This window comes from Carcharodon carcharias, chromosome 4 (genome assembly GCF_017639515.1).
Source record: "Carcharodon carcharias isolate sCarCar2 chromosome 4, sCarCar2.pri, whole genome shotgun sequence".
In the NCBI taxonomy this organism is placed as follows: Eukaryota; Metazoa; Chordata; class Chondrichthyes; order Lamniformes; family Lamnidae; genus Carcharodon; species Carcharodon carcharias.
This window is the reverse complement of record NC_054470.1, coordinates 152,727,155-152,747,120: the sequence shown is the minus strand read 5'-3', so window position 1 is coordinate 152,747,120 and position 19,966 is coordinate 152,727,155. Positions and strand designations below refer to the sequence as shown.

At 42.7% G+C, this 19,966-nt stretch overlaps 1 protein-coding gene across 3 annotated transcripts in view; it reads left to right on the top strand.

Moving 5' to 3' along the window:
* Positions 1 to 19,966, top strand: part of msh3 (mutS homolog 3 (E. coli)) — a 341,409-nt gene that overhangs the window by 11,428 nt on the left and 310,015 nt on the right. For all 3 annotated transcript variants that reach the window (XM_041186817.1, XM_041186818.1, XM_041186819.1), the window contains exons 3-7: positions 1,412 to 1,641; positions 2,006 to 2,230; positions 7,321 to 7,437; positions 11,824 to 11,941; positions 14,651 to 14,799. In XM_041186817.1, the coding sequence (XP_041042751.1) occupies positions 1,412 to 1,641; positions 2,006 to 2,230; positions 7,321 to 7,437; positions 11,824 to 11,941; positions 14,651 to 14,799 (839 nt within the window). The remainder of the gene's footprint in view (positions 1 to 1,411; positions 1,642 to 2,005; positions 2,231 to 7,320; positions 7,438 to 11,823; positions 11,942 to 14,650; positions 14,800 to 19,966) is intronic.

Below are 19,966 nucleotides of genomic sequence, written 5' to 3'. Positions count from 1 at the left end.
GTGGCTCAAGAAGGTGGCTCACTACCACTTCTCAAGGCCAATAAGTGCCAGCCTTCTCAGTTATGCCCAGATCTTGTGAATTAATTAATAAAAGTAAATTGACAACTGTATTTGACTTGAGTTTTTTTTTTGACCCACTTTTATTATGCAAGTCAGGAGTGGATAAATTGCACACATCCCAATAACAACTTATAATCTAAATATGCATGTATTTTAAAGCTAGTGGAGGAAATTTTCCTGGGTCTGTATCCAGGCATTGGATTGCCATGCTGCAGTGAATATTGCAATATTGGGTTGGTGGTGTGCCTGTCTTTGAAGGAACCTGAGTTTCCTTCATTTAGTTGATGAAAAAAGATTTGGGCGGCTTCGCTTACAAACGCCCACTCCAAAGTGCCTGATGCTCTGATATTTGCTGCAGTCCTGGCAGCCCAGCACACCTGGGTGGCAGACACAAGAAAATTTCTCCTCCAAGTTCCAGCTCAGACCACGAAAGCTTCAGGCTTCCCAGTAACACTCGCTGATGCGCAGGCTGCGTAAGATGATTACGTTTGAAAGAAAAACCTTCTGTTACTTACTTGTGTATAAACTCGAGTTATCATTGTTACACTCAGGGAATTCTTTATTTTTAATTATTCCATAGAGATAAATTGAATTGAAGTATTGTCTAAGTCAGAATGATACCCACTTCCAATTTGTCAATGCGACTTGCTCTTCTGAACTTACTTCCTAAGGTGCAGCTATTCAATCTTCTCCCTTCCACCCTGCATTTTCATTGTATTGAAATCAAGCCCCCTAAGTTAACTGTTTCGCAGGACTTCAAAAACTATGAAACTCCACATCTCCCACAGCAGCTCGGTTCTGCAATCTTCTGGCCAAATTTGCCACCATCTAATCATGACTTTGTAATGTACTTTATCTTGTTTCCTGCTCTTTTCAAGCTTACTTATGTCCTGCGTTGAAACCCTTCAGTTATGCTTTCAAATTTAAAAACTGCCATTTGTTCCGGTTTATCCAACTGACTGTTGGATAAGCAGTTGCGCTCTTCATTTTTAGTGTTGCAGTGCAGAAACAAGTCTGCAGCAGTGCTTTTATCTTGATAATTCACCAAATTAATTCCTGTTCTCCTGCCTGATCCCCATGTCTTTCAATGTTTAGTTCAATGAATTAAATACGTATGTGGGGAAAAAAGTAATAAAAGGTCATTCAAACCAATGAGTTCTCTCTGTTTTCAGTCTATGTATGATTAATTCATGATGGACGTTACACCCATAGTACCTGTTGCTCATCTACTTTATTAAACACTAATCTCCTTTTCAGATTTCCGTGCGATCAAGTATTATTGATAAATATCTGAGAAAAGTAGCACATTCCTTTCTTCATGTACATAAATTAATTTTTTTCTCTTCTGAAGGTGAAGCAGAAGTATGTAGACATCCTGGAGTATCTTCATCCACCATGGACAGGTTGAAGGGATTTTCTATCGACAGGCAGCTAGAACCATCTGATACTAAAGGCCCAGGTGTGGATACCCAATTCAAGAGAATTAAATGTGCAGAAAATTATGATCTAAACTCTGACATTTGCACAGAACTTGATGATTTCATGCTTACCAAGGATGCAGACAGAGAAGGATTGTGTCGGGTAGGTTAGCACACTTCCAAGACTCAATATAATCCTATTTGTACAAGTGTCAGAACTTTGCTAAAATGTTACATCTTTTCATGTCCTTAGAAACCCTCTTACTCAAACCTTTAACAACACCAAGCTCGAGTAAATGCAATTCTCTCCTCATCTGTCTATTGACTTTGACTATCCTGCAGTACCACCCGCTTCTCTGTCGCCCCTCTCAAGAAATTCTTCTTTGTTTCAGCTCTGCTGCTGCTCAGTTTCTCAGCACTGTTTAAACCCGCTCTGTAGAATAGTAATTTTGGGTTGTCTCCCCTGTATTTTGATTGTGGACATTTTAAGAGCAATCCTGAAATGATCTCCTTTTCATTTCTGATAGTCTCGCTCTCAAGACATTGCAAGTCTGGATTGGCGTCGATTTTCAGCTTCAAACAAGGGAAGCAGTGTGAAGAACCCTTCTGAGGCGGGCACAGTTAACCGCAGGACAAAGAGCACATACACTCCACTAGAACTACAGTTCCTGGAGATCAAAGAGCAGCACAAAGATGCAGTGCTTTGTGTGGAGTGTGGATACAAATACAGGTTCTTTGGTGAAGATGCAGAGGTAGGTCATCCTAACCAAAGGCTTTGATTTATTGGCAATCAGGAGAGGCTTCAGTCTTATTTCTCAAAGCTCCAGGTGCTTGGTGATATCTAGTGCATTGAAGGTTCATTTATACTCCTGCTATTGGTTTGGGTCAGCATTTCAGTCATGTAGACATTTTTATTGCCCCATTCCAAATGGAGTTCTCCTGCACACTCTCCACATGGTTGTTTGCAAGGAGACTGGACCTGTATACAATGTGATGCTAAACCTAAGTGACATGTCATTTCCTGCCTCTGGAAATTTTGTGCACTTTTCTCGAGTCAGATCAGTCCTGATTCTGCATCATACATCAAGCTTCATGAAAATCCAAAGATCTCTGGTAAGACTTTGATCTTGGTTACAGAAACCAACTTACCTGTGGGTTTCCAGAGCTGCCACACACTCAGCATCATCAACCCTGTACACTTACAACCAGCAGTTTGCTGTTACTGTCCGATGCCGAGTCACATGACAGCATGACCCGAGAGACCGTAACAATGATAACCTTTGATATAGGAATTAGATTCCATAATCTTGTAAGTACTACATGTGTGCACTTCAAATCCTCATATAGCCTGACTAAAGCCAAATGTAAATCAACAATCTGGTTTATATTTTACAAATGGCAAACAGATGTATAGAATAATGTTTTTATAAATCTTATCCAACTTCAATTTAATTCCCTAACTTTCCCCCTGCAGAAAACAGCAGTGTTCAGCCCTGACAGCCCTGAAAGCAGGTTATATATAACTCCTCTGACCAGTGCTGCTGCTGATTGAAAAGAGACTCTACCCTCTGCCTCTGGTTACCTTACCAAATTATACACAACTGAACTAGACAATGTGCTGCTCCGACCTTTGTTCCTCATCAACTTGGCCTCTGACTCTCCCAAACAATTTGGGAGTTTGCTCCGCAGTGTTCCCTGACAAATTACTTCTGTGGTCAAGCAACCAAAAATCCACAAGAGTGACATATCTTCCAGAGGATGTCTGCCTCGGGAGACCCACAGCTTCCTTGTGAAAACAATGTTCTCAATGTACTTTTCCATTTCTTGCTTGTTTGTGAAACCATGTGCTATTCTCACTTGGTATGGCCCTATGGCTGCTGATTCTTCCATTCTTTGAGTCAATGTTATTGAGTGAGACATGTCCCTGCATTGCCTTTTGCCTCGACCCATCTCCCGCACTTCTGCCATCACCCCTTCCCCTCCCTCCCAGAACCATGATAGGGTCCCCCTTGTCCTCACTTTTCACCCCACCAGCCTCTGCATTTAAAGGATCATCCTCCGTCATTTCCACCAACTCCAGCATGATGCTACCACCAAACACATCTTCCCTCACACCGCCTTCAGCATTCCATAGGGACCGTTCCCTCCATGACACCCTGGTCCATTCGTCCATCACCTCCAGCTCCTCCTCCACTTCCCATGACACCTTTCCATGCAATCGTAGAAGGTGCAGCACCTGCCCCTCTAACTCTTCCCCAGCTAAGGCTCCAAACGTTCCTTTGAGGTGAAGCAGCGCTTCATTCGCACCTCCTTCAGTTTTGTCTGCTGTATTCACTGCTCCCAATGTGGTCAGTATATTGGGGAGACTAAACACAGAGTGGATGGCTGCTTTGCAGGACACCTTTGCTCACTTTGCAAGCATAACCCAGATCTTCCTGTCGCTTGCCATTTCAACACACCATCTTGCTCTCATGCCCACTTTTCTGTCCTTGGCCTGCTGCAATGTTCCAGTGAAGCCCAACGCAAACTGGAGGAACAGCAACTGATTTTCCGATTAGACGCCTTACAGCCTTCCGGACTTAACATTGAGTTCAACATTTTCAGCCCATGAACTTTTGCCTCCATCTTTACCCCTTGTCTAATCCAATTTATTTTTTATTTATTTATTTTTAACTTCTATTTATTATTATTTATTATTAAATATTTATTTATTAATTTTTAAAAAATTTATTATTTTTTTCACCCCTTTTCCTCAACATCACCCTAATCTCCACCCAACCTCCCACAGGCCCATGTGTTTCTTGTTTCTATGTTGTGCTTTCACCACTGTTCTCTTATTAACACATTCTGCTATCTACCTTTATGCCACTATCAGCACCTTCTTTAATCTTTAACACAACCATTAACACTTCCTTTGTCTTGTGTCCATGACATCTTTGTCAAACTCTCCTTAGCTCTCACCCACCTTTGATCTCCTATTTTGCTCCACTTGCTCCACCTGCTCTTAAATAGTATAAAATCCATCACATTTCTACTTCTCTTTACCTCTGACAAAGAGTCACATGGACTCAACGTTAACTCTGCTTCTCGCTCCACAGATGCTGCCAGACCTGCTGAGTTCCAGCATTTTCTGTTTTTGTTACCATTGCTAAGTCTCTGGCCAGATGTAGTCCCAGAAGTGACCATTGCACTCTGATTGGCCAGCAGCTCTTGGAGGCAGGATCTCGTCCCTTTAAGGGGCGGAAGCCTCAACGACAAGTTATCAACTAAATGTTTGGTATTAAACCTGGTTGGGAGTCTGCCAGATGGCCAAAGTGGGGTTTCCCCCAGCTTTCTGGCCTGTTGTTGGGGCTGTCATCCCCTCTCAAAATCCAGCTCCCTGCCCTGGGGGATGGACAAGTAAATAATTGTAAAATGGTAATGAGACTTGTGTACCACAATGACTTGGTCATGTTGTATGATGAGTAAATCTGTTTTTGTGGTGTGGGGAGAAACTTTTAACACCCTGAGCACATATACACCACATGGGTGATCAAGGCACTGATGGTTTATTCATTGCACTGCACAAGTGTCAGATTGTCACTGTTGGCAGTTCTCTTATTTGAGTCAGGAGGCCATGGGTTTCAGTCCCACTGTGGGAACTCAGCATCTAATCCAGACTGATATTTCATTGCAGTAACAAAAACAACAGCAGCTTGTATTTGCATGGCACCTTTAAAATAGTAAAACATCCCAAGAAGAACTGCTCAGAAGTATTATCAAAGTTTGACACTGAGCCACATAAGGAGATATTCGGGCTATGAGCCAAAGCGTGGTCCAAGACATAGGTTTTAAGGGGTGTCTTAAAGGAAGAAAGTGAGGCGGGGAGGTTTAGGAAGGGAATTCTAGAGCTCAGGACCTGGGCAGCTGAAGGTATGACCCATTAATGGTGGAGCGATTAAAATCAAGAGGCCAGAATTGGAGGAGTGCAGATATTAAGGAGGATTGTAGGGCTAGAGAAGATTACAGAGATGGTGATAAGCCAGGCCATGGAGGGATTTGGAAACAAGGATGAATGTTTTAAAATCAAGGCATTGTTTAACTGGGAGCCAAAATAAGTCAGGAAGCACAGGGTTAATGGGTGAACGGGCTTTGGTGTGAATTAGAACATGGGCAGCAGATTTTTGGATGACTTCAAATTTACAAAGGGTAGCATGTAATAGGGCAGCCTGGAGTATATTTGAATAGTCAAGTCTATAGACAACAAAGACATGAACGAGGGTTCCAGCAGCAGATCAGTTGAGACAGGGGCGAAGTTGGATAATGTTATGGAGCTGGAAATTGGCAGTGTTAACGAAGGTGCGAATATGTGGTCAGAAATTCATCTTGGGGTCAAATATGACGGCAAGCTTGTGAAATGTTTGGTTCGGTCAGAGAGAGGTATTGAGTTGATAGCTAGGGAACAGAGTTTGTGGTTGGGACTGAAGACAATGGCTTTGGTCTTTCCAATATTTAGTTGGAAGAAATGTTGGATAAGCAGTCTGACTATTTGGACACATGGTGGCGAGGTAGAGCTGGGTATTGTCAGCTTGTGTATAGAAATTGATGCAGTGTTTTTGAATGATGTCACTGAGGGACAGCATGTAGATGAGGAATAGGAGGGGTTGAGGAAAGATTCTTGAGGGAGACCAGAGATAACTGCAGGAAAGGGAAGAGAAGCCATTGCAGATGATTCACTAACTTAATGCTGCAGTCAGGCTAAGAAGGATAAGGAGATATGATTGACTTTGCCACAATCACATACGATCTGTGGGAGTGCTGCATGTTTGAGACACCCCATCTGCCTATTCTGGTTAACTAAAAAATATTGGTGCTATTTGAAATAGAGCTTTTCCACTTTATGGGTAACATTATTCCCTCAGCCAACTGCACTAAAACTAGATTATATATCTTACTTATGGTATAATAAATAGACCAGACCCATGTGCTCTGTATAAATTAATCTATTTGCATGCAGTGTACCAAATGAACGTGACTGCACCTGCTATGCCGAATGAGTCAACTACGGTGAATAAACTTCAACTACACGTGCACTGTAATAAATCAATTCCTTGACCACATTCAGGGTGGTTTATTTATTATTAGAACTAAGAAAGTTGTTTTTGTTTAAATGATTAATCCTTCGTTCAGTAATTTTTCAGAAATACAGAAAACAGTTTTAGTGAGGAATCAAGCTGGTTTAAAAAGTGCAAATTTGGTGAGTTAAATCGCAAAGCTGCTCTTAACTGAACATGTGTGAATGCAGAAGGAACTTCTGTGAAAAGGGCAGTGGAAGCATGGGAATACCACCACCCCTCCAAGATGCCTCCAAGTCGCACACAACTCTGACTTGGAATTATATCACTGATCTCCCACTGTCACGGGACCAAAAGTCCAGAACTTCCTTTTGAACATCAACACCATGTGTGCTACAGCAGTTCAAGGAGGCGGCTCACTGCCACCTTCTCAAGGATAATTATGAATGGGCAGTAAATGCTGGTCTTGCCAGCAACATTCATATCCCACGAACGAATAAAAAGAAATGGTGTGCTGATTGAAAGGTCTTCTTTTTGTTCCTGTATCTGGAGTGCTAACAGGTGCTTACGTGCTCTTGTATTAAAGTAAAATACAAGTTTGGAAAAGACAGTGTAGTCACAAAAACAATTACATCTCTCTCTCTCATATTCCCTTAAATATCTCCAATTCTTCTTAAACCTTTTCCTCCCTCAGCAATCTGTTTCACATTTTCCCTACTTTCTGTGTGCAGTAGTTAATTGGGTTTTCAGGACTATTTAATACAGTGACTTTCTGCATACATTTTCAGATTGCAGCTCGAGAACTGAACATTTACTGTCACCCAGACCATAATTTCATGACTGCCAGCATACCAGTGCACCGGCTATTTGTCCATGTTCGTCGGCTAGTTGCTAAGGGATACAAGGTAAGTTTTCTCGATTCTGAGTATTTCCTTCCTTTCCTGGAAAAAGGTGTGTGGGAGAATGTGTTAAATTTCTGTTTGTGATATTCCGTACGCTTGCTACCCTTGAAGAGCAGCAAGGATACAGCTACCAGCGCTACTTTATAAATTGCTCTCGGAGATGCCAAGTGTGGGAGGGGCAGGGTGGGATTGGGAATGTGGACTCTTGCTCCCAAATTTTGCTTCTCCCCCTTGTCATTCTGGAATCCTCCAGGGTTCTGCTTAACATCTTCCAATGGTGCACCTGATTTTGCATAATTGATAGGTGGGAATCTTGGATGTCAGCTTCACAATCCATTGAATCTCCCTTGTAATTTCCCCACAAGTGTTTCCCTCTCCAGTCACTCTGGGCAGATTCATCTAACTGCTCTTTTTAATAATTTAGCTAAAGCTGGGCAGTTGGAGGTGACCAGAAGGGTGAGATGTGGACGTTGTTGGAAGGAAATAAATTCTTTCAGTTTCACCTTTTTTTACCCCACCCACCTCCACTCTCTGAATTGATGTATTTGCCCCAATGAGTTAGAATTTCAGCACTGTCTCAAAAAGATCTCTTGCACAAAGAATTATGGGGTGGGGTGGGGAGGGTGGGGAGGGGTGTTAGGAGATAAGAGAAGGATGGTGGTACCTGTTGAGGCCAATCTCTTTGGCTTGACCTTGAGCTGAGTTTCATATCCCTCTTCCGTTCCCCCCTCACCTCGCACTCAGTCATTCCATTACTAAGATCGCTTCCTTTCATCTTCACCAATGTTGCCCTACTTTTCACGCTTCCATCCCACTCCCATTGAAGTCATTGTCTATACCTCCATCATGCCACTTCCCACCTGCTTTCAAAAGAAAGATAGCCATGCATTTGTTTAGCACCTCTTATGACTAGAGGGTGCCCCAAAGTACATTAAGCCAAGTAATTTTGAAGTGTAGTCACTGTCGTAATTGTTATGATATGGCAGGTGGTATTTTGCCACGCTGACCAGATCCACAAGGGAAACTTGGCCGTGCCATCACAATTTGTATTTATTATGAGAAGGCTTGTGCACTGAAGTCAGATGTAATGAGTCCACTACCGCCTTTAGAGATTTTAAAGATTAAATTAAAACATTTATTAACGGAAAGTTAAACACACACAAGATTACAGTTACACAGTTATGACAGTTCCCAAAATGTCTACTGAACCAGAATCCCAGCTACACACCTCCTTTAAGGCAGTAGTCCAAATAGATTCCAAATTTATAAAGTCTTCCAGCAATATTACCACAAGCACCCACTGTACAATGGACTTCCAAAGGCTTTTAACACAACTTTGGCTACTGGAACAGCAAACTTCTACAGAGTGGCCAGAGGCTTTCTCCCCCAAGTCTGTTTCACACAGTCACCTTTCAAGATCTCACAAGGCCACACCGCACACAGCATTCCACCCTTCTTTAAATATATTTTATCCCTTTTGCTTTGTAAATCCTATTGTTTCCACTTGTCTTTAGAAGTTACTTTCCCCAGAATATAAAAATCTTTCATGTTATCATAATGGCCAGCACTTTTGGGGGAAAAATCAACATAATAACCTTACCTTGTTATCTTGCCAGTTTAAAAATCTTATCATGTCCCTTTGAAAATCAAACACCTTTCCTACTTATCTAAGAATGCAAATTTCATTTGCACCGTATCTGTTGAGACTTCATCCTAGCTTTACTCATCTCCATTTCAAATGCCTGTTTTACACCTCACTTCTTTGATAATTTAAACCTTGCAGTCTAATTGTCTGTAATTTAATTAAATTACACACACACACACGCACACACACAACTGTTTTAAAATATCCCAGAATAACATTAGGAAAAGCATGATAGTTTCTTGACATAATGTAGGAAATAAGTAGCCAATTTGTGCACAGCAAGCTTCCACAAACAGCAATGTGATAATGAGCATTTTTGAGATGTTAATTGAGAGATATATATTGGTCAGGACAATAGGGATAACTCCCCTGCTCTTCTTCGAAATAGTGACTTAGGATCGTTTGCATGCATCTGAGAGGGCAGATGTAGGCCTAGCTTTAATATCTCTTACAGAATCACAGTGCAGAAGAGGCCCATCGAGTCTGCATCAACACGTGAGAAACACCTGACCTACCCACTGACTCCCATTTACCAGCACTTGGCCCATAGCCTTGAATGTTATGATCTGCCAGATGCTCATCCAGGTACTTTTTAAAGGATGTGAGGCAACCCACCTCAACCACCCTCCCAGGCAATGCATTCCAGACCGTCACCACCCTCTGGGTAAAAACGTTTTTCCTCTCATCCCCCCAAAACCTCCTGCCCCTCACCTTGAACTTATGCCCCCTTGCGACTGACCCTTCAACTAAGGGGAACAGCTGCTCCCTATCCACCCTGTCCATGCCCCTCATAATCTTGTACACCTTGATCAGGTCGCCCCTCAGTTTTCCTTGCTCTAACGAAAACAACCCAAGTCTATCCAACCTCTCTTCATAACTTAAATGTTTCATCCCAGGCAACATCCTGGTGAATCTCCTCTGCACTCCCTACAGTACAATCACATCCTTCCTATAATGTGGCGACCAGAACTGCACACAGTACTCTGGTTGTGGCCTCACCAAGGTTCTATACAACTCTAACATGATCTCCCTACTTTTGTAATCTATGTCTTGATTGATAAAGGCAAATGTCCCATATGCCTTTTTCACCACCCCACTAACATGCTCCTCCGCCTTCAGAGATCTATGGACACACATGCCAAGGTCTCTTTGTTCCTCAGAACTTCCTAAAGTCATGCCGTTCATTGAATACTTCCTTGTCAAATTACTCCTTCCAAAGTGTATCACCTCACATTTTTCAGGGTAAATTGCATCTGCTACTTATCTGCCCATTTGACCACCCCGTCTATATCTTCCTGTAGCCCAAGACACTCAACCTCACTGTTAACCACCCGGCCAATCTTTGTGTCATCCGCAAACCTCTGACGGTGCAGCACTCCCTCAGTATTTCACTGGAATGTCGGCTCGCCAAAACCTTCTCTTCAACTGTCCCTTTTGTGCAACATCCAACTCTCTCCACTTACCCTTTTTCCTCCTGCTTCCATCTTGACTGTTTTCCTCCTCAGCACAAAATGCCTTTGAGGCTTTTTACTGTTAGAGGCAAATTGTTTTTCAGGCCAACAGATTTCTTTTTACAACAGATTACCATCAGTAGCAAAATAATTTTTAAAAATTCTTTTACGGGACTTGGGCATTGCTGGGAAGACCAGCATTTGTTCCTCATCCTTCATTGCCCTTGTATGGAGTAGCTTACTGGGCTGTTTCACAGAGCAATTAAAAGTCAACCATATTGCTGTGGGTCTGGAGTCACATGTAGGCCAGACTGGATAAGGACAGCAGATGTCCTTCCCTAAAGGACATTAGTGAGCCAGATGGGTTTTTACAACAACCATGTCCCCATTTTGGAAGTAGCTAGATTTGTTTATACTAAAAATCCATAAAGTGCTTTTACTGTCAATGCAAGTACTGTTGAAATGAGTAGCTTTGTACTAAAGTAAATTGGAGAGGAAGTGTAATTATATATTGGGCTGTAACTTCTGAGCTTCAGGGGTGTACCCCAAAGATGAGCTGGGGAACCCCCTACTGGAGGTTTCCAGGTAACGGTTGCATGGTAATAGCCTGGAAAGTTTAAACTTGCCATACGTGGGTAATTGCCCTGCATTGGAAACCATCCAGAAATTGTGAATTACCCCCTCCCACCACAACCCACCACCCTCAAGAGACTACACCCCTTAATGAGAAAACCCCCCCCACCCGGCCCAGGCCCAACACCTCACCCATCTAACCCAACACTGCCCAACCCTTACCCCACTCTAACCACTCCCCCAATCCTACCCACTTACCTTATATACTTACCTTCTCCTTGGCTTATCAAGGACCTTTAAACATGTCTGGTTTACAGACTGTAAAAAAGGGCCGTAGCTTCCTTACCTGTGACTCTACTGCCCTCAAAGTGAGGCCCAGGGACGCGGTGCATGTACAGATCTTGCTCGGTCTGAGTTGGAAGGTGGGGCGAGATAGGTTGAGAGCTTTTGAGCAGAGTGGCATTCTGACTGAATTGCCACTCCATCGGAAGTTACGGTCCAATAATTGATTTAAGTTGACAAAAGCAACTCAGTTGGTGAGGATTTTGTTTTGACAGCAGTGTAGTTAATCCAAGTGAATGATTTTCTTTGTTTTCAAGTTGCATTTCTGCCCTCCAACCCATGATTAGTACAGTGACACCAGACATTATTGTACGAGATGTGTTGTGAAAGTAATATATTGAATCTGAAGAACAATTACTGTGTGTATTTCTGTTTCAGGTGGGAGTGGTGAAACAGACTGAGACTGCAGCTCTTAAAGCTGTTGGAGAGAACAAAGGCAATCTGTTCACTCGCAAGCTGACTGCTCTCTACACCAAGTCTACGCTCATTGGAGAAGATATCCTTTCAGCTCCATTCTCTTTTTGAACTAGCTTCGCTACTCCCGTGCACCACCTGATGGTCTGAACAGGGATGTGCACAGATTATCTCATGGGTCTTTTAGCTCATATAGAGTTATTCAGGTCAGGTGTGAGCATAGATTTTCTGTAGCCCAGAATGATGATGATTTGGGTGGGTTGATGAGCTGTGTACCTCCCTGACTGACTGACTGTTATGTTGCAAATTCCCAAGTGCCAGCCTAAATAACTGTGTGTGTTGAGGAAGTGGACCTAGTTGAGGTTTTGTGGAAATGGTTTCTGCTGGCCTTGGCCACCAACAACAATGGTGTGGAATCAGATGTCTCTGGGATATTTAAAAGGCGGTGTAAATGCCTGTACTTAAGAGGAAGGCCCTGCCATTATTTTCCTCTGTTAGTTTAAAAAATATATCAGTGTCAGCAAAAAAAATGAGAAAGACCCGCATTGATTTTTAAAAATCTTTTCTAAGTTTCTACATTTTGGAGTTCCAAAACCTGATTGTAATTACAGCATCGTGTCACTCTACATTCAAAATACAGATTAGAGCTCGTCATTCGCATTAAGTCACTTTACTCAGGGACACCTATCTTCCCTTTTCCTTGGTTTTAAATAGTAACTTATAATTTTACAGCATAGAAACAGGCTATTCAGTCCAACAGATCCATGCCAGTGTTTATGCTTCACACGAGCATCCTCCCAACCTTTTTCATCTACCCCATCAATATATCATCCCTTCCACCCTCATGTCTTCCTCAGGCATCTATGCTATTCGCCTTAAATTATGCCCTGTGGTTCCACATTCTTATCACCTCCTTAGGTAGGGTACTTTCTCCTGAATTGCTTATTGGATTTACTAGTGACGAACTTACACTTATGGCCTCTATTTCTGGTGTTGCCCACAAGTGGGAACATCTTCTCTATCTGCCAATCATCATACTACTTTGTGATTTTAAAGATCTCTATTAGTCACCTTTCATAGAGATGAGAACCTCAGCCTGTTCTAGTTCCCATCCTGTTGTATGGTAGTGTAGTGATGATAGTAGAATAGTAATTCAGAGGCATGGCCAATTGATGCAGAGAACGTGATTTCAAATCCATCCCATTAATACCAACATTTTTTAAGAAAAGAATTTGTCAATGTAAGACTGATACTAGTAAAGGTAGCCATGAAATTGTCTAATTGTCACATAAACCCGACTGGTCCACTGATCCCCTTTAGATCTGCTGTCCTTGCCTGTTCTGGCCCACATGTGACTTCAGCCCCACACAAATGTGGTTGACTCTTATCCGTCTTCTGAAGTGCTCTAGGAAGTCAGTTGGATCAAACCACTGTAATAGAAGGCTCAGCAATACTTTCGTAAGGCAAGCTGCCTTGGGAAATAAATATTGGTTTGCCATTAATCCCCACACCCTGAGAATATACAATAGTAAAACAAAAACATTCTGCCTCCAAGACAGTTTGGAATCCTGTTTGGTCATTCTGGGAGGTGAATGAGAGAATTTTGGTGACTATCTGTCTCCACTGTTAATGTTTAATTTCCACCACCCCCCCCCACTTTTGATTTTGGACAGAAATGTATTTTAATCCTAAAATGTAATTTATTGGATTCCTTTGAAGCTTCCCATTCCACAGGGAGATCTCCGCAGCCTATACTTAGTATTAACATCCTGGGGGTTACTATTGACCAGAAATTGAACTGGACCATCCATATTAATACTGTGGCTAAATGAGCAGGTCAAAGGTTAGTGCAGACTCAGTGGGCTGAAGGGCCTCTTCTGCATTGTGATTCTGTGAGTAACTCACCTCCTTACTCCCCAAAGCCTGTCCACCATCTACAAGGCACAAGTCAGGATGTGATGGAATGTTACCCACTTGCCTGGATGATGCAACTCCAACACTCAAGAAACTTGACACCATCCAGGACAAAGCAGCCCACTTGATTGACACCATATCCACAAACATTCACTTCCTCCACCACCGATACACAGTGGCAGCAGTGTGCACCATCTACAAGATGCACTGCAGGAACTCACCAAGGCCCCTTAGACAGCACCTTCCAAACCCGCGACCGTTACCATCTAGAAGGACAAGGGCAACAGATAGATGACAACACCACCACTTGCAAATTCCCCTCCAAGCAACTCACCGTTCTGACTTGGAAATATATCGCCGTTCTTTCACTGTTGCTGGGTCAAAATCCTGGAACTCCCTTCCTAACAGCACTGTGGGTATACCTACACCACATGGAGTGCAGCGGTTCAAGAAGGCAGCTCATCACCACCTTCCCAAGGGCAACTAGGGATAGGCAATAAATGCTGGCCTAGCCAGTGACGCCCACATCCCACGAAAATACATTTTTTTTAAAAAGTACCGCACCTGAAGTTATGCAGTGTACATTGTCAACAGGATTCTAATAAGTTGGACCAAAATGACCAAGATCAAATTATTTTAACAGCCTCATGATAATTCAGTGACATCCATCTGTTGGGCTGAATGACAATTTCCTGTGCTGAATGTATATTGAAGGAGCATATACAGGATTGTCTGAAAGGATTACCAAGTGCAGTTGAATCATCATTTGCGATTTTTGAACTCAGATTTGGTGAAGGTTTCAGTGGAATGCAGATGTATAATTTATTAGCTAATTGTAAACTTACTAATTTGCCCTATGTTCCTTGACAATTGTTACATATTAACCCACTGCTGAGCCTGGACAGCGACTCAGTTGAAGTCGGAGATGTGCCTAGTGAACCTCCCAACAACTACCTGATGTGTATCTGTGAACAGAGACAGAAAAAGAAAGACCATGTGAAGCAAGGGGTTCAGATTGGGCTTGTGGTAAGAATCCCTTCACAATGAATGTCTCCAAACATGAATTGCTTCTGAGGTTAGAAATGTACACCAGAGAAATGGAATGCTAACCTAGACTGGCATTTTGTCCAAAATATGTTTTATGTTATTGGTGAAAGTTGATATTTGTAAGGTATACTTGAAGGAATAATGGATTAAGATTTAATTTTGTGCTTGGACTTTACATGCAATGCCTGCATTCGTGGAGGAGCCCAAAATTAGGAGCTGTAAATATAAATTCATTTTGATTCTCGGGTATAATGTGGCATTTATTTGTTCAGATAACAGTTCGGTTACCAAATAGAAACAATTCCATCTCCCCATGCAGTGTTTCTTGCCATCATGGAGAATTGTCTGCAGGCTTCCTTCATGACCTTGTTTCCTTGTTCTAAATTCACTAACGTTATGCATTGAATTATTACATTGTGCTATAATTTTAATGGTTACAGTCACTATTGAATTGCTCTCTGAACTGAAAGAAAAGGAAGACTTGCATTTATATAATACCTTTCAAGAGCTCAAAGCGTTCCAAAGCACTTTACAACCAATGAAGTACTTTTGAAGCGTAGTCACTGGTGCAATGTAAGAAATGGGGCAGTCAGTCTTCTCACTGCTGAGTTTGAACACAAAACTAACTTTGAAAATTCACACCGGAATGTTTTTTACCATGTCAAATGGAACAGAAAAATCTAGCCTTCAAAATCATCGCCATTTCAGGGCAGTTAGAGGTGGGCTAAAATACATCTCTGCCATCATTATTAATATCCTGAAAAAAAAGTTGAAACAAAGAACCTACCTAATCTCCAGAGATGCTAAACAAGAAGTTTTCTTTTGTTTGTGCTGCCATGAGATGGCAGCAAAAGGCAACAGTGCCTGAGCCAGCTTGTCCATTAATTGATAGAATAGTAGGACTCTTATAGCAAGGAGGTCTCCTACTTAATACACAATCCTGTTGTAACATTTGTGCATTTTATGACAGTTATCAGCAACTGTTTAGTCATTTTCTATACTCTGTTAAACTGATCAGTTTTATGCACTGTGTTAATTGGGTCAGCCAGGAAACATACAAGCCCTCATACAATTCAAAATAACATGGATGCTGAAAATCTGAAATAAAAGCACAAAATGCTGGAAATAGTCACCTGGTCTGGCAGCATCTGTGGAGAGAGAAACAGAGTTAACATTTCAGGTCAATGATCTTTGACCCTTCATCAGAACTGATTAGAGATCGTTGACGTGAAATGTTAACTCTGTTTCTCTCTCCACAGGTGCTGCTAGAACTGATGGCTATTTCCAGCATTTTCTGTTTTTATTTATGTACTTCTTCATCAGAAATTATTGAATAGATATGAAGCGTTTTCTCTGTTGGGAATTTCTCACGTGTTAGTTTAAATATTTATAACCAATTAAGGACGTAGTTTAAAATCACATACCAACACTTTTAGTTACTGACCAGTACTTTTTGTTCAATTGTAAACTGATCTTAGCAGTAAACATTCTGGTTCTAAAATTTGGAAGATTTAGGAGACATTATGGATCAGATTTTACCATTAAAATAATGGTGAGGTTAATGGCACTTGCCATTATTTATGTGTAAATGGAACAGATGCATGGTTAAATGCGAGGGACAAATGTGCGATTTTAATCAAATGTCCCAAAGTTGCTGTTCACTCTATTTCTGCCATTACTAAACTTGCCAGAGAAAGTTAAGTCTTGTTACAAGTATAAATAGCCTTTTAACAAATTGATAATTGCTAATTACTGCCAATTGCCCTCTCTGGCACTGAAAATTAACTATTACTAATGTGGAGACTCATTCCTTCAGGCATGAATTGTTGTTGGAGATTTTTAAAAAATGTCGAATTGGAAATGACATTTTTAAAAAACTTTTCCTTTCTGTTCCCTTTTCCTCAGTCATCGAATCATTGTTTCCTCCTCTCTCTTTCTATACTGGACTTGACTTTAAATTTACCTACTTTAATTTACACTTCATTCTCCCATCCTCTATTTCTCAATTCTTCAATCTGATTGGGGATATTGCCATGTTCACTCAAGTCTCATGTTGCCCTCACTGTGACATTATCAGCTCATATTTTCAACAACTTACCATGCACAAATTGTAAAAATCTAAATGTGCAAGTTTAATTAATGCCAGACTCTGCTAGATGTAAAATCTGGGCCTGCACATTTGAATTCACACAGCCCTCAGCAATTGGGATTGTGTTGCATAATAGCAGGAACAAAGCATTGTACAGATTCATACAGAATTCTCTGTCTGCTATATTAATAAAGTTGTTAACCCATTTAAAATAAACTAGCTAGTGGCATGGTTAAAGTAATGGATGCAGGAATTTCATCCCAAGGTGTTAAAATACTCCATGCTCATTGCCATCACAATTTTAATTCTTCGGTGTCTTGTGATATTTATGTATTTGTCTCTTTGACTTTTTAAGTAATGAGTGTGGGTAGTAGTGGGGACAGTGATACAGAATTTGTGCATTCCTGGCAAGCACACAGTCCTTGTTAGCTGCAGCACAGAGGGCAAAATAAGCAGTGCTACAGAATTAAAAAAAAATCCCCAAGTTCTTCTACGTACCTAAATTAAGTGTGAGCTCTACTTCCTACCAAAATTCTAAATAGACCACATGGAGTCAGTATTACCTCTCCACACCAGACAGGAGAGGATCAGGGGTTTAAAAAATAAAAACACCCTTTGTGTGCCTGCTGCCACTTTTATGGCTGTGTGTTGCGTGGCGTGTCCCGTGTCCCACACTCGAGAGCCGGGACTCCTCGTTATGTTACATAAATCAGGTTCCGGCAGTGCAATTGGAAACCTGATTTAAATTTAATGCTGGCTGGCCATGTTTCCCAGGTACAGGAAAGCTAGAAACTACATGGAGGCAATCTAGCAGTTAAATGCTGTAAAGCATTGCTTCTGGGTCAGAAGGAGCAGGAGTGCAATCCCCAGCTCCAACTGCATCCCCCCCCTCCAGCTCCAACTGCATCTCCCCCCGCCCCAACACCTCATGCAAACCTTGTGCCAATCAAGGTCCCCAGTTGTTGCTGTATTCAGCTAACGAAATCCCCCTCCAAATCCATAATCTTTTCCACCCTCTCTCCCTCCACACTACAGTGATCCAAAGGCACCACTCCACTCCCTGCCCCGTCATACCCCAATCTTCCCACCATGTTCTGATCTTTGCCTCTCACACTGCCCCCTTGTGCTCCAAGCCTTCCTCAACGCCCCCCCCCCAACCCACCCACCTACCCACCCACCCACCCACTCATCCACCCATCCTCATTCTTTTCAGATTGCTTTTCGCCACGGCCTTTCCTGTCTGGCAACTGGCCATTTGTCAATCTGGCTGACTGCCTGTCGGGAAACTGAACTAAGGAAGTGATAATGAGATCCTGCCATTCAATTTGGCAGGACTTCTGCATTCCTGGAATCTGCAGGTTCCCCCCACCTCTGCCTCCTTTTAATTCAATAACCCCCCACCCAAAAGCCTAACCGATCAGTCCTGCTAACTTCAAGGTAATGTCGGAGTTAGACTTTAAATGTAACTCTGCTTGTGGTGATGTTTGCTTTAATTTTAAATTGTTGTGGGTCCAAGCCTCAGGCTCATACTAGTTCACACTCCAATACTACGTGGGCGGAATGCGGCTTTGTCAGAAGTACTGTCTTTGGATGAGACGTTAAACCTGACTAACTTCTGGTAAAAGATTCCATGGCATGCTTCACACAAGATCTAACGGTTCTTGTGCTTGAATCAATGTTCAACCAGTATCATCAGAAACCGATTTGCCAACCATCCATCCAATTAAAGTTTGTGGAATCTTACTTAACATTTACTTCAGGAATAGTGGGCGGAATTTTCAGTGCCCGCTGGTGGCGGGTGTGATAGGTGGTGTGAGCAGACAACATGACGCAATCGGTTTCACAGCAGCGGAAAGGCAGGTCATGATTTTCCGCTCAGCCTGCTGACGCTGGGACACGTTTCCCACCATCGGAAGCATGCCATGGAATCTTTTATCAGAAGTTAGTCAGGTTTAACGTCTCATCTGGAACCTCGTTGTAATGCATCAGGAGATCATTATCAGGCCAACTCACCAGCCATTTGCACCCCTCCTGGATTGTCCGTCCACGTCATCAGGAAAGCACGTCAACGTGTTTCACAACAGCACAGAGGCGGCATACACTTGGCGGCCTGCACTTTGGGTGAACTGGAGGTGAGTGCACAGCAACGTTCTGCTGGACTCGCCAGGGTTGCCTGTTGCTTTGCAGGCTTCTGGGCGCCAGGGGGTTGGGGTTAAGTGCCGTGCTGTCTCGGAGGCAACTTGTGAGGGTGAGGGGGAGCGGGACGCAAGTGCAGATTTGCCTTGGAGGCAACTTTTGAGGGGGAGCGGGTGGCAGGTGCCTCTGCCTCTGACGTGACTCGTGAGGGGGAGTGGGGGACAAGTGCAGCCTTGCCTTTGAGGTGACTGAATTCCACAGATTGACTACCCTCTGAGAGAAGAAATTCTTCCTCATCTCTGTTTTAAATGGACGCCCCCCTTACTCTGAGGTTATGCCTCTGGTCCTAGACTCTCCCACAAGGGGAAACAAGCTCTCAAAGTGACCATTCCTCTGCAATTGAGACAGTTGAGGCGCAGGCACATTGATATGTTGGCGTTGGGCTCCTAGCTTATCTGCCCATTCGAGCAATGCAGAAGCATCAAAGTGCCACCAAGTTCTCCAGAGCTCTTTCTCTCTTTCTCCCCATCCCTCCCGGCACAGGCTGCAAACTCATGAGCACTTTAGTGGACTGCAGAGCAGTTGGACTGCACACGTTGTACAATCTCCTCGCTAAAGTGGCCATGGAGCAGTCACTGCTGGAGGCGCTCACATAGCCCCTTACAATGTCAGCATCCTGGTTTGGATCAGTCTCCCCCATGGTTCAAACTAACAGGGCAGCCTTGCAGTGCACTAATCTCTGGCCATCCAAGTGGTGGCCAGCACTCTCCGGGAAGTGTTAAGGGGTCATCACACGTAACCGGGGAAGGTTCTCAGTACACCCATGCTAACCACATATCTCTCTCTTTCATCCTGCAGGAGGAGTACTTCAGGATCATGTAATCTGGCGAGCTAGCTGCATGCCTGATGGCCTACAAAGCA